This window comes from Pholis gunnellus, assembly GCF_910591455.1.
Source record: "Pholis gunnellus genome assembly, chromosome: 9".
Lineage (NCBI taxonomy): Eukaryota > Metazoa > Chordata > Actinopteri > Perciformes > Pholidae > Pholis > Pholis gunnellus.
In genome coordinates this window covers 14,626,929-14,646,182 of record NC_136535.1, presented here as the reverse complement: position 1 = coordinate 14,646,182, position 19,254 = coordinate 14,626,929, and the positions used below count along the sequence as shown (strand labels likewise).

General features: G+C 39.6%; 1 protein-coding gene across 1 annotated transcript; it reads left to right on the top strand.

Annotated features, from left to right (window-relative positions):
* Window positions 1-3,934: 3,934 nt before the first annotated feature.
* Window positions 3,935-10,093, top strand: gvin1l2 (GTPase, very large interferon inducible 1-like 2; the record flags this gene model as incomplete). The annotated part of the gene is made up of 3 exons (XM_079166470.1): window positions 3,935-3,977; window positions 5,089-9,808; window positions 9,949-10,093. 3 exons carry the CDS (start codon window positions 3,935-3,937, stop codon window positions 10,091-10,093), a joined length of 4,908 nt encoding a protein of 1,635 aa, XP_079022596.1.
* Window positions 10,094-19,254: the final 9,161 nt, after the last annotated feature.

The following is a 19,254-nucleotide window of genomic DNA, read 5'->3' as shown; positions in this document are numbered from 1 at the left end:
AGGTCATTGTTTAACTTGAGTGTAATGCACTCAACTTTATTTTATTCTATTGGAATATTTGAGTGGTTCTGTTTCAGTCCAGAGGCACCAAAAGTCAACTCTGTTTTTTACATCTTATTTCTTTCCTTTGCAGTCCTCTGAGAAACGACAAGCAAACACAGAACACGTTACCATGCTCACAGGCTCAATCAAGCTTGACCGCTAAACTTTCCACATGCTCTGTCTTACCATAAGATAACCAAAAATAAGTGCTAATTTACAAGTAAAATAACAGCCAAGCGGGAAGTGGAATTGCAAGAAAAGAAAAAGGTTTCACGTCTCTTTTTGTAACTGAACCCTAAAAAAACTCCAGTTGAGAGGATGTGGTTTTGGTGCATGACTCATGTCACGTGCAGGATGATTGTGTGTAGTGTTTAACTGTAAGATATAAATCGCCTTGGTGCGTCAGCATGGTGATGTGTGTGACACCACTGAGGTACAGATCTCATTACAACTAACCTCGTCTGTTTTGCTGCTCCTCCGTCTGTGTGACACTGAGTGAATCTGCCACGGCAAAGGCTGGGACACCATGTAAGGCAAAGGGTCCTGTTGACGTGCAAACCGCACCCCTATCTGAAAGGGAACAGGAATTTGAGTTAGAGGTGCCTACGTGTGAGTTGAAGTGAGAAACATAAGCAACCTCACCACTCAACTTACCTCTCTCCCATATCACTCCCCACATTTAACGTATAAAATAAAATAAAAAAATAAAAACATTACATTTTCAGTACAGTTTGGCCTACTGAAGAAACATGATAATAACATAATTAGCAGAGATGAATAAGGTTTAATAATACTGCACATTAAAACTTTGGTGTAACAATCGCATTAATACTATTTTGATGTCAATCAAATCCTGATTTATTTGACACTGACTGTCTGTTTTAACCTCACCATAATCACATTATGAAGCCGTCTATATAAACCTAATTTATATTAGACACTCTTGACCTGCTGGGTGAGAAAACCACAATGTTATGTTGCAGCAAAAACACACAGCACTTTATCCATCAGTGTATTTCTTCTATTCTAATATTTTTAATTAGTATATTTTAATATTGAATATATATTTAATGATATTTAATGTTTAAAGTAACCAGAATATTAGTATAAAACAATCAATACATTAAAAAACAAACTAAATAACAATCAACTGAATTTCTAATTCTATTTTCTCGATCATTATAATCATCTTACCGATTCTACGACTTTGACCACCATGTACATGGCTGTTAGCATGGTGATCAACATCTTGACCACTATTCCTTTTGTGTTTCTGTTATTCCTTAATGTCCTTGGTTTTCGCTAACTTTCCTCAGTCCTGCTGAAAGAATCCGAGCAATCAGGAATGCAACACCAGGCTACTCAGGGGTAGGACAATTGAACACACAGTGTGAAGTATGTCCTCTCACACAACTTTTCTCAGAAACACACAATCACACATACATACACATGCACACGGACTTCATTCACACTGTCTCTAAGACTGCTAAAGAGCTTTGCGGGACAGAAATAGAGAAGCCGTAATCTTTTCCTTTGCACAACACTTATCCATCAGGTGTGCTTTCACCTCTCAGGCAGAAGAAGCAGATCAGGTTTTTATTTTTTGTTCATTTTAATCCCAAATTGGATTAAAACAAGAATAAGCCTAACTGATAATTTGCTCTGCTTTCCTTCAAGTTCAAATGTCTTGCTTGCTAATTAAACAAGCCGACGTCTTACACCGGTGTGAATCAGGAAGAAACTTTCAAACAAGTTGACATTTTAACAAATTTCCCCTTGCAGGATGAATGAAGTATCTATCTATCTATAAAGGTACTACTTTTAAATATGTTTTTGTATTCATGAGTTATAGCTGAAGTCTTTAATTATAATTAATACATAATTTACTTATGGTTTATAGATCACTTATAAACCATTATCAAGAACACATTTGTGGTAGGTTATGAACAATCCCTTTGCCTGTTGTGCTTTTTCATTTTGATAATAAATGTTGGTAATAAATGCTTAATAATAGAAAATAAATATAGAAATAGAAATTATGTATGATTCTGCATTTTGTAGGGTTGGTGTAAAATCTGTAAAACATTTAATTCATTGCTTTTATGTTTAAAATCCCTGCTTTCTATTGTAATTAGTGTAGTCCCATGATGTGTGTGTGTGTATGAGTGTGTATGTGTGTGTGTGTGTGTGTGTGTGTGTGTGTGTGTGTGTGTGTGTGTGTGTGTGTGTGTGTGTGTGTGTGTGTTTAATGACACATCTTTTGGGACAATAAAGTTAAAGTTTAAGTACAAGATATTGTCTCTAGCTGTAAGTACTCTCATTCACTTGAAATTCAAACACCTTAAGACTAAACGATTATGCAACAGGGGTTTCTACATTACTCAAAGGTGAGGCTAGAGGGAGCAGGTTATAAGGAGAATAAGCTTTCTATGAATAAAGGGGAGCGTCAGTATGCCAGCTACTCAAAGTAATCAGATAGATCTGAGAGATCATACATGACTAGGTTTGTGTGCGTCATTGTCTGCAGCCTTGCGTCTGACCCCTGCAGGCCGATGATAAAACGTTGCACAGGTGTCAGTGAAAAACGTTGACCGTACACTGCACTGTGAAAGACAGACACCACCTGCTGCTATCTGAGTATCAAGCCTGTCATGTAAAAATGTTTCGCATGATGACTGATAACACTTGTTTACTCTTGTCCAAGTATGCCCTTATGAGTTTAGTCTATGTGCGTAACACTGATGTTCATTTTGTTCTTAGGATTAGATAAGTGTCACTGAACAGACGGGTATAAGAGCTGTCCTGACTGAGAGACACAACCACAGCAGTGGTGACAGAAAACATGTAAAGGATACTTCATTTACCAAGCCATTTTGTGTGGAGAAATAGGTAAGAAAAGTATGATTTTTAATACAAATTCTACCAACACAGGCACCAACACAAAGCTAGTGGCTGTGGCTCAGAGGAAGAGCTGGCTGTCCTCCAGAAGGCTGTGTCATAGGTGTGTGAGTGGTTAGTTCAGATCCTGATGGGCAGGTGGCACCTTGCATGGCAGCGTTTGAATATGTTTACCAGATATTGGAATAATTGCATTAATAGCATTAATATATTTGTCTTGTTTGAGAAATAATACATGAAATTGCAAACTTGTTGCATGAGGAGAAATGTTGTTTTTGTGCAGAAGGGTTGCGTGCACATCCAACACTATATCTAGGCCAAGTTGAAGATATAGCAGATTCAGTGAAGGAATTTAGCTGACTGGACCGTTGATGATCTTCTTCTTTTTCTCTTATTTCAGAAGAAATATGAACTAAACCCGCAGTCTACTGTATGTGCATTTCACGATACAGGAAACCCTTTGTAACTTTGTTTTTGTGTAAAAAAGCTAAATCGTTACCGAGAGTAAATTGGAATCAAATTATTGCAAGCTTTAAGCTTAACTGCTGTATAAGGGAGTCACTTAAATGTTGATCAGTTATTTACTTAATCCATCTCCTGATCTGAGGAGAGGCCACTATATGAACATATCATGTTCAGTCTGTCATGGTTGAAGTTTTATTGAAGTAAAAAAGAAAGAAATTTAACATGGAGAAGAATGCTTCAGGAAATAATTTCAGGAAAAGAAGTCTGGACAAACCAGCCTCCACTATTCACAATGAGCAGTCCCCCGAGACAGCAAGCTACAATACTCTCCCTTAATTGTTTCTAGGACACTTCTGTGTCCTAGAAGGTACTTTTGACTGTCTTGTGCCTGTTTGTATGCCAGTAATGTTTATGTTGTGATTTTTTACCACAGTTTTCCAGCCAACGCTCCACATTGTTCGTGATGTGCCTGACCAGAGAAGAATTACTGATTTAAATCTTTGAGGAGAGTCACTCAGCTGGATTTATCATGTCAGTGAAGCTCCCTAAGAGGCTGAGCAGCAAAAAGAAAAGTATGTTTCCTTTTGGTATTTAGATGATGTAGAACCATGTATTTCATTTTTTTTAAATGACTATTTTTTTAACGTAACTGTGTATTCTGTGTATTCATTAATTAAGATGAATTGATGAAAACACCCACCTAACAATTTTGAGGGGAGGCTTACAAGCAGAAATAAATGGCAAAAATACTTTCTCATTCATTGGCACAATTGACACATGTTTTGGGCTATAGGTGTGCAGTTCTCCATACAAATCAGTGGCACCTATTCAAATGCAACAATCCATGCCACCGTCTGTGTTCCCCTAAACTTCAGCTAATCGACACATTTGCATTCTACTGAAAAAGGCAGAAATACATTTTGTCTGAACTTCCTCCTGTGACTGCCCTGGTTTGAAAACAAAAAGAGATGGAACAGACAAGCCAGGAGGAATGTGCTTGGTTAAAAGCCCTGCATTACTGAACGCTTTAATGTGTTTACCCATTAATGTTAATTGGGTTGGCGACAGCAAATGTAAATTTGGATATTAATGGCACCATGGGATGGATGGTGTGTTTAAGGAACCGAGCTGTTTTGTTTGCCGGTGTAGCTGAGACTGGGGTAAAATGTAATGAATAGTTAGTTAATGTGCTTTTACTGTTTATAAAATGTTAAAAACAATAACTTTTAATTCCCCTCTGTCCTATTTAACAACATATTACATTGACTAAATAAATTGGAAAAGTATTTAGTTTGATTATGAATTTTTTGATTTTTCTACTATTTCTTTAAAAATCATAGTATCTTGTTACTCTTCATTCAAAGTAGTCTGAAGAAATTACTTCACAAATTAAGGATGGACAAGCACTCAGTACAAGTGTATATTTAAAGACAGATTTCACATTATGTGCAAGTCTAATTAAAAGTATTCTGTTTTTCTTTTCAAATTTTCAACAAAAACAAAAGCAACTTTCATTCGTACAAAGAAAAACAATGTTTGCACTTAATTTAAACTGGTATAACTTTTTTTTCCCTGACCATATGAAATTGAATTCTACATTTATCTAGATAAAACATCATTACCATGAACGTTTTAAATATATGGCTTATCCACATGTTAAATGATTGATTCTTTTTCAAACAGAACCCCCTAAGAACAATTCCCAGGCAGAGGTCCTAAATAAACTGGGATTAGAGGCCTTCTGGACTACACCACTGGACCCAGCATCTATGCTAGACATCAGCACTTGGACTCTGGAGAATCAAACCCCTCTAGAGCCCAAGGATCTACCAAATGCTTTCCTTCAACGCCTTTGGCTGCTTAGCCCAGATGCCCGGAGTCCTTGTTGCAAACCTTTGCATGATGTTCTGAATAACGGCAACAAAGCCCCTGAGGAGATGATCGATGGTATTGGCGGAGAAAGCCAGAGTGCCATCAACCCCCTTGATCTAGTTACAGCTGTCTTTATGTCTGCCAACACTTTCCTTCAGCAGGAGATGACTGTGCGCATGTTGCAATGCCAATTTGCTGTGCCTCTGGTCCTTCCAAATATAAATCCAGAAGAACCCAGTCGCTTCCTTCTTTGGCCTTTGAGAGGGGCTGTTGGCCAGTGGAGGTCTCACTTTCCAGATAATAACAAGAAGGTCCACGAAGGGGATTTGGCAAGTACATACATGCCAGTGGTTTCTTGTGTGAAGCTTGGTCATAGTGGTGTCTCTAAGTCACAGGTGCTAAACAATGTTATAAGTGGACTCAGATCTCCCCATGACACATTCCTCCACAGGGGAATGGATGGAGGACAGCTGCCCCGAAGACTCTCCAATGGCCTGGTGGAGATTGGATGGTATCTACCCACAGGAGACACTGCAAGAGATATCTTTCCTGTCCCTGTAGTCATCTCTAACCTCCGTGGCAATGCCAGTACACAGGAGAAATACCTCAGCCTCTTATGTCAAGCGTCTTCAGCTGTGGTTGTTTTCTGTGGGAATCTTAGCGAGAAAGAAAAACAACTTCTTGCCTCCTGCAAAGATACGGTAAGCAAGCTCATATTGATTGACCTATCAGATGCTGAGAAGAATGAGAACAGCGTTGTGGGGTTTGTCGATCAGAACTTTGAAGAATACATGTCGCTTCCTGGAGTATCAGTGCTGCAAGGTAGAGATTTGAGCGAGGAGGAACTGGCTAATAGGCTGTGTGACACCCTGAAAGATATGTTACCAGATGAATTGAAACTTGTTTCACTTGAAGCAGCAATGAAATTAGCAGAGGAGCTAGGCCTTAATGTAGATGAAGGGGTGGTCTGTAAAAAGGCAATGGCCACAGTGGATGAAGTTTTGAAAGGTTTAGATGAGGGATCTGCTCAATTTAGGGAAAAACAGTTTCCTTTGCAAGGGCATTTGTGGAGTAAACTTGCTGAAATAGAAAAGGAGGAGAGCAAACAGAGGAAAGAAGGAATAGAAATTGATCCACAACTTCAACAAAAAAAGAAAGACATCTTGGTGGAGTTGAGCAGCTACAAAATGACTCCAGCGATGAATATTTTCACCGATGCGCTTTTCACAACAGACAAAGTGGAGAGGACTTATTTCCTCAGTTGGATGAAGTTGAGGCTTCGGTCGAAGCAAATCAAAAAACTAAGCAGTCCACAAGATCTATTCATAAACCTACAGACAGAAAAGAAAGATGAAATGTCAGAACATTCTGATGCGCTCCAAAATGGAGCCAATGACTCCCCAACAGACAGTGATAGTTTCTGCACAGATTCAACATTTGAAGAGGAAAACACTGAAGAGCTGCCTGAAAAAAACTGCACTGATCCAGTCAAAGAGCAGCAGTTAGATGTGACATCCAACAAAAAGGAGATTCAGGGTGAAGAACAAATTTCAGATTGCGACTCAAGATCACAGACTATGGAAACTGATCTGTCCTCGCTGGGGCTTGAGCACTTTTTGCGTGAGATGGGCCTAATTTTTGAACTAACACACATCAGCCCCAGGAGTGGGAGCCACAATGTGTTGCGTCTCCCTAGCTTAGCTACAGACCTTCTGATCTATGGGATTCCACTTGAACTAATGGATGGAGATGCCTCACACATTCCCATCCACTGGCTGGGCTGTGTCTTTGCAGAGCTCAAACGTCGCCTACCTCAAGAACAGTGCAGGACTCGAGTGCTGACAAACCTTGGAGTACATCATGGTATGAATGCTGAGGTTCTTTCTGCACTGTTTGGGGTGAAATTTCCTGATAGAAGGCAGAGATCCACTAGAGGGGTGTACATGGTTGCCCTGTATCTTCCCGATAACCTCAGAAAGGATATGGAGTGTGATTTTCTGTTGTTAATTGATGTGGAAGGTCTTTGCTCAATGTCTCTTGACAACAATAGAAACATGCTGATCCACGACAACGAGATGGCCACTGTTGCAACAGCATTGAGTGATGTTTTAATGCAGAATATCTCATCACATGTGGGTACTGAGTTTGAGACTAACCTTACTGTCATGATCAATGCTCTTCTACGCATCAAAGAATGTGGCTCCATGCCCATTTGCCAACTCCTGGCCCAGGATGAAGAAATAAACAGCTTAATACAAGCATCACAGCTAAGGCGTGTATCGGATATGCTTCAGACTGAGACTGGGGACAGAGGAACTAGCACTGCTGACAACCAGTATGCAAAGACCATAAGCTGTATCACCCATGTCAAAGGGCCTTGGTACAATATGTCCCTCTCTGAACCAGTTGATAAGCAGTATAGCAATGCTGTGTTAAAGCTTAAGCAGAACCTGTTTGGGGCATTGAAGAAGTGTGCAGCTAAGTCTGAAGCCACAGGTCTGCCTGAATTCATGAGTCGTTTGAGTGCTGTTTGGGATGCAGTGAAAGCAGAATCATTCTCCATTGGTCTACAAAATACTGACATAGCTTTAGCCTTCTCTTTACTGTGCACAGAGATTTCGCAATGGGAGGATAGTTTCCTGGAATACATGGAAAGCTGGCTTAAGGGGGCAACACAGAAAATCTTTGCCGCAAAGGCTTTAGAAGCTGTGATCCAAAATGGCCTTCTGAGCGAGTTGAAGATCAAAGCCACAGATGAAGTCAAAACAGAGGTGGACAAACTCAGGTCAAAAGTAGAGGCCTATCTGATGAAAGACAACCCTCTAAAAATGAACACATTCAGGCCAATCCTAATGAGCAATATGGATGACCTTCAGGGGCGAATAACTGAAGAGACAATACAAAGGTTGGGTGAAGTCAATGAGAGCCATTGTTCTTCAACACAGTTGGAAAGATTTGAGGCCTTACTGGAAAAAGAACAGGAATCAATGCTACGTGCACTTGCAGAGAACAGCAAGTCAACCAAAGTTCTCCTTCAAGATACAGAAATAGAAGTGGAGTTTGAGGGTGTGTGGAGTAAGACACTGTCCAACTTCGACTTCAGGCCTTCAGAAACAGATGATATTACTGACAGAGTGGGTAATATTTTGAAAGATAATCTAATAAACTGTGGTCTCCAAAAACACATGAAAAAACTTGAAGTCATCGACCAAAATCAGACATCTAGCTTCCAAGTGCTTGATGAGCATTTTGGATACCGCAGCAGATTAAAGCACATGTTTGAAGACAACAACAGACCACAGAGGTTAGAAGCTCAACAGGTAGCATGTACTATAATGGAAGAATACAAGCAATTTGTCGCAGATAAATTGATCTTACCAGCTGATTTCTCTGACAGCTACATCACAAAACTGTTAGAAAATGTTGAAAAAGCTTTGAAAGAAACATCCATAGAAATCAGATCAGCTTTTGAGGTGGATCTCAAAGTTTATGTCTGTAGGGCTGCATGCCAAGACTTTCAAAAACTACATGACCGCTATGCCAAAGACAGTGAGCTTCTGACATGTATTACTGTGACCAAGAGCACATACTTGGCAGAGTTTACCTACCAGTTCAGGAAGAGAGACCAGTGCCAGAGGGTGGCTCAAGCATTTACTTCCATGGTCATCAAACCGACAGTGTTGGATTACATACATAGACCATTAGGGATGCGTATCGTCGAAGAGATCCAAAGTAAAGTCCAGCAGTTTCAGTCCCCACGTGCCTTCCATCAAAAATTGCTGGAGGAGCTGATAGAGGAGGACAACTTTGAGAGCATTCTGGAATATTTGCTTTCTTATGAAAACTTCAGAGTGAGGAAGATTCAGGAGAAAGTGATGGCTCACCTCTCTGAATCAACCAACTTTGATAAATGGAGGCATCAAAGACTTGGAGAAATTATAGGAAAGGTAGCAGCAGCAGTGAGTCAAACAGCAGAAGGTACCAATGGAGTGCTGAGTGATACAAAGCCACTGCTGGAGAGAGTGTGCCTCACTTTAGAGAGCGATGGAGATGTGGATGTGACCAGGGCCCCGCTGGATGGACCTTTCTTCAGTATCACCACAAAATGGGATCACTTTGTCACATGTCTAATGGAGTTATTGGCGGCAATGCGGTTGGACCTAGCCCAGGAGTTCTCCCAAAATGTGGAGACCACCCAAATTCTTCAGTGCCTCCCAATTCAGCCCCAAGACTCCCTCTTTAACAGAGTGAGAGGCTGTGACCAGCAATGTCCTCTCTGCAGAGCTCCATGTGAGCTGGAAGAGAGGGGCCATGAATTGCACAGGGCTCTGCTCCACAGGCCCAAAGGTGTGTTGCCCCATGACTCTGGTTCTCTGTCCTGTATCAGTTGCCTTGAAAGCATGGCCCAAAGCAACCCAGTCAAGAGCACACACGGGATGTCTGTGGCAGGCTGGGACCTCCATTCCCTCTACCCAGACGGGAGCATCTCCCCTGAGGACCCAAACAGCCAGATGCCCAGTGCTTACTGGAGGTAATGTGTGGTTTATTGAGGCTTCAATAATAATGTTTTCTTACATTATCTGTTCTTGTGGCAGTATATATTGTACCAGTATATATTTTTTCTTGTGTGCAAATTATCCCTACATTAACTAAATATTCTTTAATTTACAGGTATGTGTTGGCGAGGTTCAACGAGAGGTTTGCAAAGGAGTACGAGCAGGAACGAGCAGAGGTTCCAGAGGAGTGGGAGAAGATCACTAAGGAGGAGGCATTGTACAGTCTGAGGAAGGGCTTCCTCAGTGGACAATACAAATAATAGGACTGCCCTGTGCTGCATGCTGTCTTTATCATAATGCATGTGACATTTTACTGATCAAAGATTTATCTCGTTAAGAAGTATTTTATCTATTTAGGATGTTGATACTCATTCAAAACACTGATAATGATAACTGATTTGTTTTCATTCATTTATTTTTGTTTTCATCCTTTCCTTAATAAGATACTGTTCTGTAAATTATGCCTTTGAAATACATCTAAAATGTTCATTCCATAGTATCTCACTTTCCTCCACTGCTTACTGATCTGATGACAGCCTGAAGAATTGTCTGGACTTACCATGCATTCAAAGCCAACCAAGGACAAAAACCTGTGATATTAAAATAAAAAAAATGTTTTTCCTTTAAAAACTTGGTACCTTAAAAAGGAATATGAATGCACTGGGATTTAGAGAAGGACAGACATGTAAAATACATCGTCACATCATACAACAATAAATCGTCTCATCTTTTTATCCTAATATATTTTAAAGTATGCCAAATTAACTTGTTCTGTGTTTTGAAATGACAAACTAGAGTCCATCCATAACTGTTAGCCTTTTGTTACAGATGTTGTAGATGATACACAATTTAAGTGAAAGAAATATAATTAAAGTATCTTTGAAGTATCTTTTCTCTCTTTGCTCTCATTTGAACTCATCTGCACACATGCTCAACTTTGCCCCTCAAGCAGGTTGTGATGGGATTTATGTGTTCTGCAGATTTCCCAGTCAAATGTCATACTATATTTACATTTTGTCTTTCTTGCTAACAAAGATTGTTATATCGTCACTGCATTAACATTAAATCTCATTTTACTGCAGTATATATAGTGATAATAGATATACTGTAACAGCATATTGGTACAGTTGTATACACACATAAATACCCACACCAACATAAAATAAAATCTCCTACCACTGACCTCCAATTCTTGGTTAAATTCAACTAAATATTTTACCAAAGAACAAATTGAATGCTGAGGAATGAAGTGAGGGCAACAAAGGTTACCATCGGATGATTGCTGTTTTCACCTGTCAAGACATAATCTAATCTAATCTAATGGCAAATGTTCTACAAGACAAATTTGATCTTCCATCATGTTTGAGGTTTATTTTTCCTGTTGAATTGCCTCCTCCAGTTGTGTTTGTTTTGATGAAAAATCACAATATGAACCAATCTGCCCCGCAGCCAGATGGAGAAAACGAAGCTTCACACAGGAGCAGGTTTCCAGACTAACACAATGAAAACATCATATCTGGCAGATCGATTAAACCCACTTCTCCGTATGAGTTCTAGACATACCCGGAAGAAGGCAAAACATTTTTTGATAAATAAAAAAAATTATGATTGCAATTTTCTGAAAGATATATCATATCCATCATGGTCCATAAGAATAACTGGATAAAGGTCTGTACTATAGTATTCAGCTATGAGGATGTTCATTGCTGGGCATTTTGGCACAGAGTTAAGTTTAAAGTATTTCTGCCAGGATTCGTGAAGTTAACAGAGTAAAAAGCAGATTTAATGTTCAATTTACACGCTTAGTTGTTACCAGACAGGCAAAACAAGCAGACAGATCCAGGGGCTGAGGTAGGAGGGAGGGTAATATTACAGGATGCAGGTCAAACACAAATAATCAGGCAGTTAAAGCAACAGCACACATACACATACAGCAAACAAATACAATCTGGCTAAGGTTGACTAAAAGTTGCACTCATATACAATCATAAGGTTATATAGCAAGAATTGAGGTCACAGTATTTACTGGGACTTCTCCCCAAATCTACAGAAATCCTGGAGGAAATTTGATTTCTAGGTTGTGTGTGTTTGTTCCCAAACTGAAACTGTTGCAAGTGTTGAAGATGCATTCTTCAAACCCCATTAGTGCTACCACACAATTGCCACAGCGAAGCACAACCTTCTTGAAATGAAGCTCTAGCGTAAGTTCAGTCAGGAAGACTGTACTCTTGTATTCTTAGGCTTGTAGTTTATTTATCATACATCTGCCATTCACTTCTCATGCATGCTCACTCATTATTCTATCAGCCTTATTATCCACCACCAGCGCCTGGACTCCATGATGGGGGAGTTATCTTGCTGCTGACTATGTCAAGAGTTTAACATCACATTTGTAAATAGACTTGCCTCTCCTGATTGAAATGTCGTTATTACAGTCCTGCAATAAATATTCATGAAGGTATTACTTTTTTAGAGATGTGGTGATTCATCTGTAGGGTAATTTGTGGGGGTTTCAGGGTTGGCCATGATTGGCCACAGCTTTAACCTTTTTAGTCTGGTGAGTGGGAGTGAACAGACTGATTTCACAACAGTGTCTACTAGCCTGAGAAAATGCCCTTTTCACAGGAGCCATTTTGACATGTCATAGCAGGGTAAACACAAGTGTAATTAATATAATTAATTATGGCCATGTTGCATTGGGTCAGGACCTATTATGCATGCTGGCTCACTGGAATGGTGACACACTAAATAGACCCGGATCATATATTAATTTGATCGTTTACACCTGTGTTTACCCTGCTGTGACATGTTAAAATGGCTGCCATGAAAATGGCCTATGGCACTGTATGCGCTGCCAGTTAATCAACATGATATAATGCAATTGTATATTATTATAATAAGAAAATAGTCGATAGACAGATTATGCAGTGTGTGGCAGTGTGAGTCACCAGTCTATGGGAAATACTGGTGAGTGAGTAGTTTCCCCAAATAGATTTTTTAAAGATCTATAGCGTATTATTTGAAAGTGGACTGCAATTCCTAGCAGCAAGGCATTTTAATGGTCAGAACAGTAAATTAGGAGTCTTCCAGCCACCCTCTGCCTACCAGACAAGAACCAACGGCAGAAATGGCGCCTGAACTAACAGATGCATTTGAAACCACAGTATTTCTCAAACCCAATCGATGCCCTGTTCATTATGTTTGACGGGTCTCAGTTTATTCTGTCCCCGGCCGGCTCCATCAATGACTTATTGGACAAAAATGAGTGGCAGGCAGCAGCATCAGTTTATAGTTGCTAAGCTATCAGTGAACATAAAATGAAGGGCAAACATTAACAATTAGCACAACAGTCAAACAACATTGGGGTACACAATTATTCTTGAAAATCGTCAATCAACAATTATTGATTAAATGTATGCATCATGAACGTTGGTAATGGACTATGGAATAAATTGTTATATAGCGTAAAAGTAAAATGTTACAATATTTCTGTGAAACTAGCGTTGGTGAAAGTGCTTGAAATATTTACCAAGCTTTCACCCACAGAGGTTGCCAGTGTTTGAACCATGCTTTGTTACACAGCTTGGAAGTGTTTTCTACTATATTGACTCTACAATTCATGTTGAATAGCGCTAAAATGCTTTTTCCATCTTTCTATTAATTGTGATTGGACCTATTCTACTCTAAAAGCACCACTCATCTGCTTTCACTTCAACCACTAATCTTTTATAATATGATCGCCTCAATTCTCTGCCCTTTGCCTCCTTCACCATTTTCATCTCTACAGAGTTCTGTTCCTGGAGGGTGGCTTATGTACGTACAGATACGTTGAGGTCAGAGCTTATCTGCCATGACTGTTACAAAATGTGTCCTTCAGGGGCATCAAATCAAAAGATAGATGGACAGTGACATTTAGCAAGGCAGATGTGCTGCGTTGCTTTACCCTCAAAACATTAGTTCAGTAGTAATCAAACTCAAATATTCAACACACTGTGAAATAACCTGGATTTGTAATGTAACTGCATATAAAAAGCAGCTTCTGTCTCACGAGCAAGTGCAACAATGGCAAGCACACTTACACTCTTCACACTGCTGCAGTACCTTTATTTATCACATTTGCCCAAACATTTTAAGATTCATATTTTACAATAAAAAAGGTTTGTAGGCCTGTTATACCAGTGATGTATCCTGTAATCTCCTCAGAGGGTTTGATTCATAGTTAATAATTGTTCAAGCCAAAAGATGTACAAGCATCATTTGTTTCACAAAAGTATGAATAAATAAAAGACCAAACAGAACAAAACTTTGTTTTTCTTCGCTTCTACCCCATTAATCCCCTGAAAACCTCTCAGTTTGGGTACCTTATTGGTTCAAACTTTTCAATATTCACTCGTTAGTTATGTTCTTAATACCAACTCCTGAGGGCAATATATCTGGCTTATTAGCTGCTAAATGCTTCACTATATTCACCAGCTAGTCTGTAACTGTGTCTGTTAGCCATTTGGTGCAACCACAATTAATATTCAGTTCAAGAGGCCAGTTTAAAACATAATGCATAAACATACAGTATATCAAACATCTTATATTTTGGGTTTTGCAAAGACAAAAAATGATAATTGATGGAAGGATAAAATGTTTGACATTTGATGCTTGTCACACTTGTCATAACTGGATTTATGTACTTGATGTTATGTGTTTATTTTGAATATTCAAGGAAGTGTTACTTTAAGTCCTGCAGCTAAAAATACCATGAATACTTCTGTCTTTTCAGTTCCCCTTTATCTTTAAGCTTTCCACAGCGGGCAAGACAAACCAATCAACCATTCAGTTTTCTTTTAGGCTTCTACAAAAAGACCTGTCGCACAGAATCCCTCTGAAATTTAGCGATCCATATTGCTTTCTCCTATCTGTGTCTTTTTACTCAGCTTTTTTCTTTGCTCAAAGCTCTCATGTGTAGGCAGGGTAGCGTGTTCTATCGAGTGGTCCGTCTTGTATTGAATTGGGCCACAAATTGATGTGGTGTGAAATGGTTGCAGTAGAATAGAGTATATTTCTGAGCTCAACTGTCAGATTCTCATCACATGTTCAACAATAGCAATAACGAACTACTTTTACCAACGATAGAGGGAGAGGGGGATGAAGGAATAGCAGAGGGTCTGAACATTATTAGATGTTCCTTTTCACTATAGCTGCTCACCAGGGGTTCTTCTGAGAGGACATTACATTACAAAAGGCAGTCCAAATCAATTGATAGAGGAGTGGCAGCCCAAGTGCCTGGTGTAGACATACTCAAGCCTCACATGTGTAAAATATTTTTAAAACAGTGCTTGGGGATTTTGTATTTAGGACGATGTAATATTGTAAAGAAAAAATAATGCAGAGGCATGAGCTGAAGTCTGCCTCGCTCACTTGCGTATGCATCTGCAATTTGCCTTTTTTAGTTTAATAACTGGACATTTACCCAGGAGACCACACAGTAAATATGATTCTGTCCCTTTTTCACACGGTTGCTCATAATTCCTTCAATCCTCTTCAGGCGTGGACGAATCAGCAGGCAATCAAAGCTGTTAAAGGTTATATGGGTCCCTTTTCTCTCTCTCTCTCTCCCTCTGTCACTCTCACTCAGTGCTGAGTGAGGCAGCACCATCTCCCTGCCAGACTCCTCATGCCCCTGTGGGTTCTTATATATAAGCTGCAGGAAAGCATTGCTGACCACAACATGTAAGAAATGTAACTAGAAAGAAGGGAAGAAAAAAAAAGCGACGAAGAAAAGAGAAGAAAATAAGCTTATTAATTGAACTAAGGTGACACCACACTGGGATATTCTCAGCATCTTCAATATCAAACATCTGCACAGGTAAGAAACTCAATGACTATCTGATGATTTATTGCATGCATTGACATTTGATATGCATCCACACAAGTGTGGACTTAGACACAATTTTCTTACCTAATCAAGAGGTGTCATTTATGTGGTTTATTTGGCATAATTGTCTTATTAATAGTTTTATCTGCAATCAGTATCAGGTTACTGATTCAGTATCAACTTATACAAGCAGCATACATGGGTTGGATAAACGTGACAGCTAATTAGACATTATTTGTAGACATTGAAGGAGGTCTGGCAATTTTCAAAAGGAGCATAAACAGAGCAGCAAAAAGGCAGAAGCAGTGTTGGCCGAACTGCAGCTGCATCTTTGTTATATGTGTGTTTTGTAGGTTATGGGGTAGTTAAGTAATTCATATGTGTCATATGCACATGTATTGAAATATGTGTCACTACTCTATTTTGTAATCATTTAAGACAGGACCAAGAAGAAATCACATAATTATTAAAACATTTTACAACATGTAGGATTTTGCTGTGAATAATTCATCTTGATATGGGAGTACAATGCAAAATATAGACAAATAACACTGTTACAGAATTAAACTAAGTCACATGGATAGGACATGAACAGTGCAGAATCTCCCAGCAATTCAATGTATTTGGGGCAGCACACCCACAAGGATTTACACACACTCTCCTGATATTTAAATCATGCTGCTCATTCCTCTTGTGTGTTAATTGTACAATAACATTTTGCTTTTGTATGTATGTCAGAATAGCAGCGCTGAAATCTCAACAGCGTGGAATTTATAAGCTATGTTGTTCGAAAATCAACCTCTGGAGACAAGAACACCTACATCAGGAAAATGATAAAACTGGCATGAAATCTAGTTTTAGGCAATTGGGGAAGTATTAATTTCATATATTTATGGTGATGAATGAATAAATAGGTCTACCCCTCCGCTGCAGCATCAACAATCACAACAAAATTCTTGAAGATTATACATTCTGCTGACTGGCATTCAGCCTCACACAACTAACCATAAAAGCTCAAGGGTTTATTATTCTACTGGCTGCACTTGTCCAAATATGTTCATATGTGTTTGTACGTCTTAAATTGTGGTAAGTTGTTCCGTGGCAGAGTTAATGCTATTAGAGCTTTGAACTCTCTTAACGAAAGGCTCAGCAGAGATAATGACATTTCGCCAGCAGTTAAAGATTAGCTGCAGTGGGAAATCTTCAGTGTACTCACTTTAAAACACATAAAAACACCCAGTATCTGCTTCCATATAACAGAAATTCATACATCTCAGTTGTGGAGAGTGATACTGTAGAGTGACAAAATGTGAGATCCAAAGTTAAATAGCGCTCGCACTATTTTTCTTCCCCGTTCGCCAAATATCTGCACTTAAAACCATCATACGTTATGTGTGGTCTGCATCAAACGAGCAGGACTCCTACATTCCAAATTCAAATAATGAGGTACGTCATCAAGTCGTCTCATCAGAATTGCTTATGATGAGCTTTGACCTCATTTGTGTTTCGTATTTGTCCAGCCTCTGGCCCCAGCTCGCTTTCAATGCCTCAGCCGCCTCAGAGTGATGGAAATGCAAAGTGCAGATAAAGTGCTCGGGTCAAACAAGTCAGAGTGAGTCAGAGAGAGCAAAAAAAGAGCAGATGTAAAGAAAGATGGGAAAAGAGAGCAAACGAAATAAGGTGTGAGAGAGCTGTCAAGAGTCGTACCTCTTTTGCATTTTGAGGGCTTTCAATTCTCATCACGCTTCAGAAATTAGCTGCAAGCTTCTGGATGGTTTCCACGAAGGCCATGGCAACAGCGTTACTAGGCAAGGGTTGGCTTCTCTCAAGCTGTCAGATAATGTAGACGGCGTAGATGGCATTAGAAACCATATTCCTGCGGTGATCACGGACAGGTGCATAACAAATTAGAGTTCTGCTACCACTGACAGACACTACCTCTGAAGTGCAGAGGGCTGCAGCGCAAGTGATGGTAACTAAAAGGTTTTGAATTGAACGTATGTTAACATGTCCTCAAACTGATATTGAGTGACTGGAGTGGATCCGTCTTCAACAAATGATATCAACTATCTGAATAATGGATTCAGCCAGTGATAGGGAAACCTTAACTGTCCTGTCACCACCTTCCACAATGCCAGACTCTAAGATTTTTCTCATTCATAGTTTCGGTTTTGACAGACGTAGCAATCTGAAGCTGCTTCTCAGTGTGCTAAAACGCTCTCCGTTTGGAATCATAACCCTGCTTTTAGAAAAGATGAGATCACTGGATTGTTATACATGACTTCATTCCACTGATAACAAGAGACACACAAATCCTGCTTTCCTTAAAGATATTTTAGAGGCTGTTTAAATTAGGTATAAACAGGTAAAGTTGTTACCTGACATGTACTGTCTAATGTGTTGGTCTAATATCTTCCTGACGTTTAATTGGGTTGAGACCTGGGAAGGCCATGGCATATGAATCACATATTTTTCATACTCATTAAACCATTCAGTGACCTATCTTGCCTTACATGCATCTGCATTTGTTATTTTTCTCCACTCATTATTTAGTTTGCGGCTCTAGGGATGGCAATGTCCTCCTTGTTCTTTCCACCCACCACTTTGGTCCGGACTGAAATATTGCAACAACCATCGGATAGATTGGAATGACAGATATCCAGAGGATAGGTCATCGTGATTTCGTCATTTTCTTCAAGCGCCAGCAGCAGGTGGCCTAAAATAATAGGATGTCCATGCATAATTAAATTAGATAAAATAAATCTGAATAAAGTGGATGCTCAATGTTGAATTTAAGGAGCTTATGTTCAATAAAATTAGGAAACATTAAAAAAAACAGTCATACAGTATAAAGCTGAATTGCAACCAGTTATCTTATGTTTAACTTCCAAATCCTTTAGTCAGGCTTTAGTCAGGGATAAAACTACCTTCACAACAAATGAACAAACAAAACAAAACCATTTTAGTGGAACTGCTGGCTTTCTTGAATAAGCAGCAATATTATTGTGTCAAAAACATTTGGGTTACTGTTTCTGAATGTTACTGAGGCGTAAGGGACTGAGGGGCGGGGTAATTAGAGGTACCTGTATTCCAGCCAGAGGGCTCCACCCACTCCCAGAGGAGAGCACTGGGATCAGCTGTGGGCAGAGACACACCCGGAGCTGATCTCCGCATCAGGGAGGTGAACAAATGACAAGCAGGGAAGCTGATCTTGTGGCACAGGCAGAGAGAGGAGCTGAGTCTCTTCTCCCCAAGATCTCCAGGGTGGGATATAGTTGAAACCGGTTAGTCAGCGAGCGGCCCGGCTGAGATTGTTGGTTTTTCTAGTTTTGTAATCGGGCTCTAGACTAAGCTAGGTTTTCTGTTTTTCGCTTGTGTTACTGTGAGTTTATCTGAGGACCCTGGTAACTGTTGATCTGGCTCTGCCTTTGATTGCTGTGCTGCCATTATTTTCCTTGCCCTCGGTGCAATCCTGTTACAGAGGAAAACAAACCACGCTGTGTCCCTCTAGATATTTCCTAATTCAAAACACAGAGGCAGAGGGACTCTGTGTTT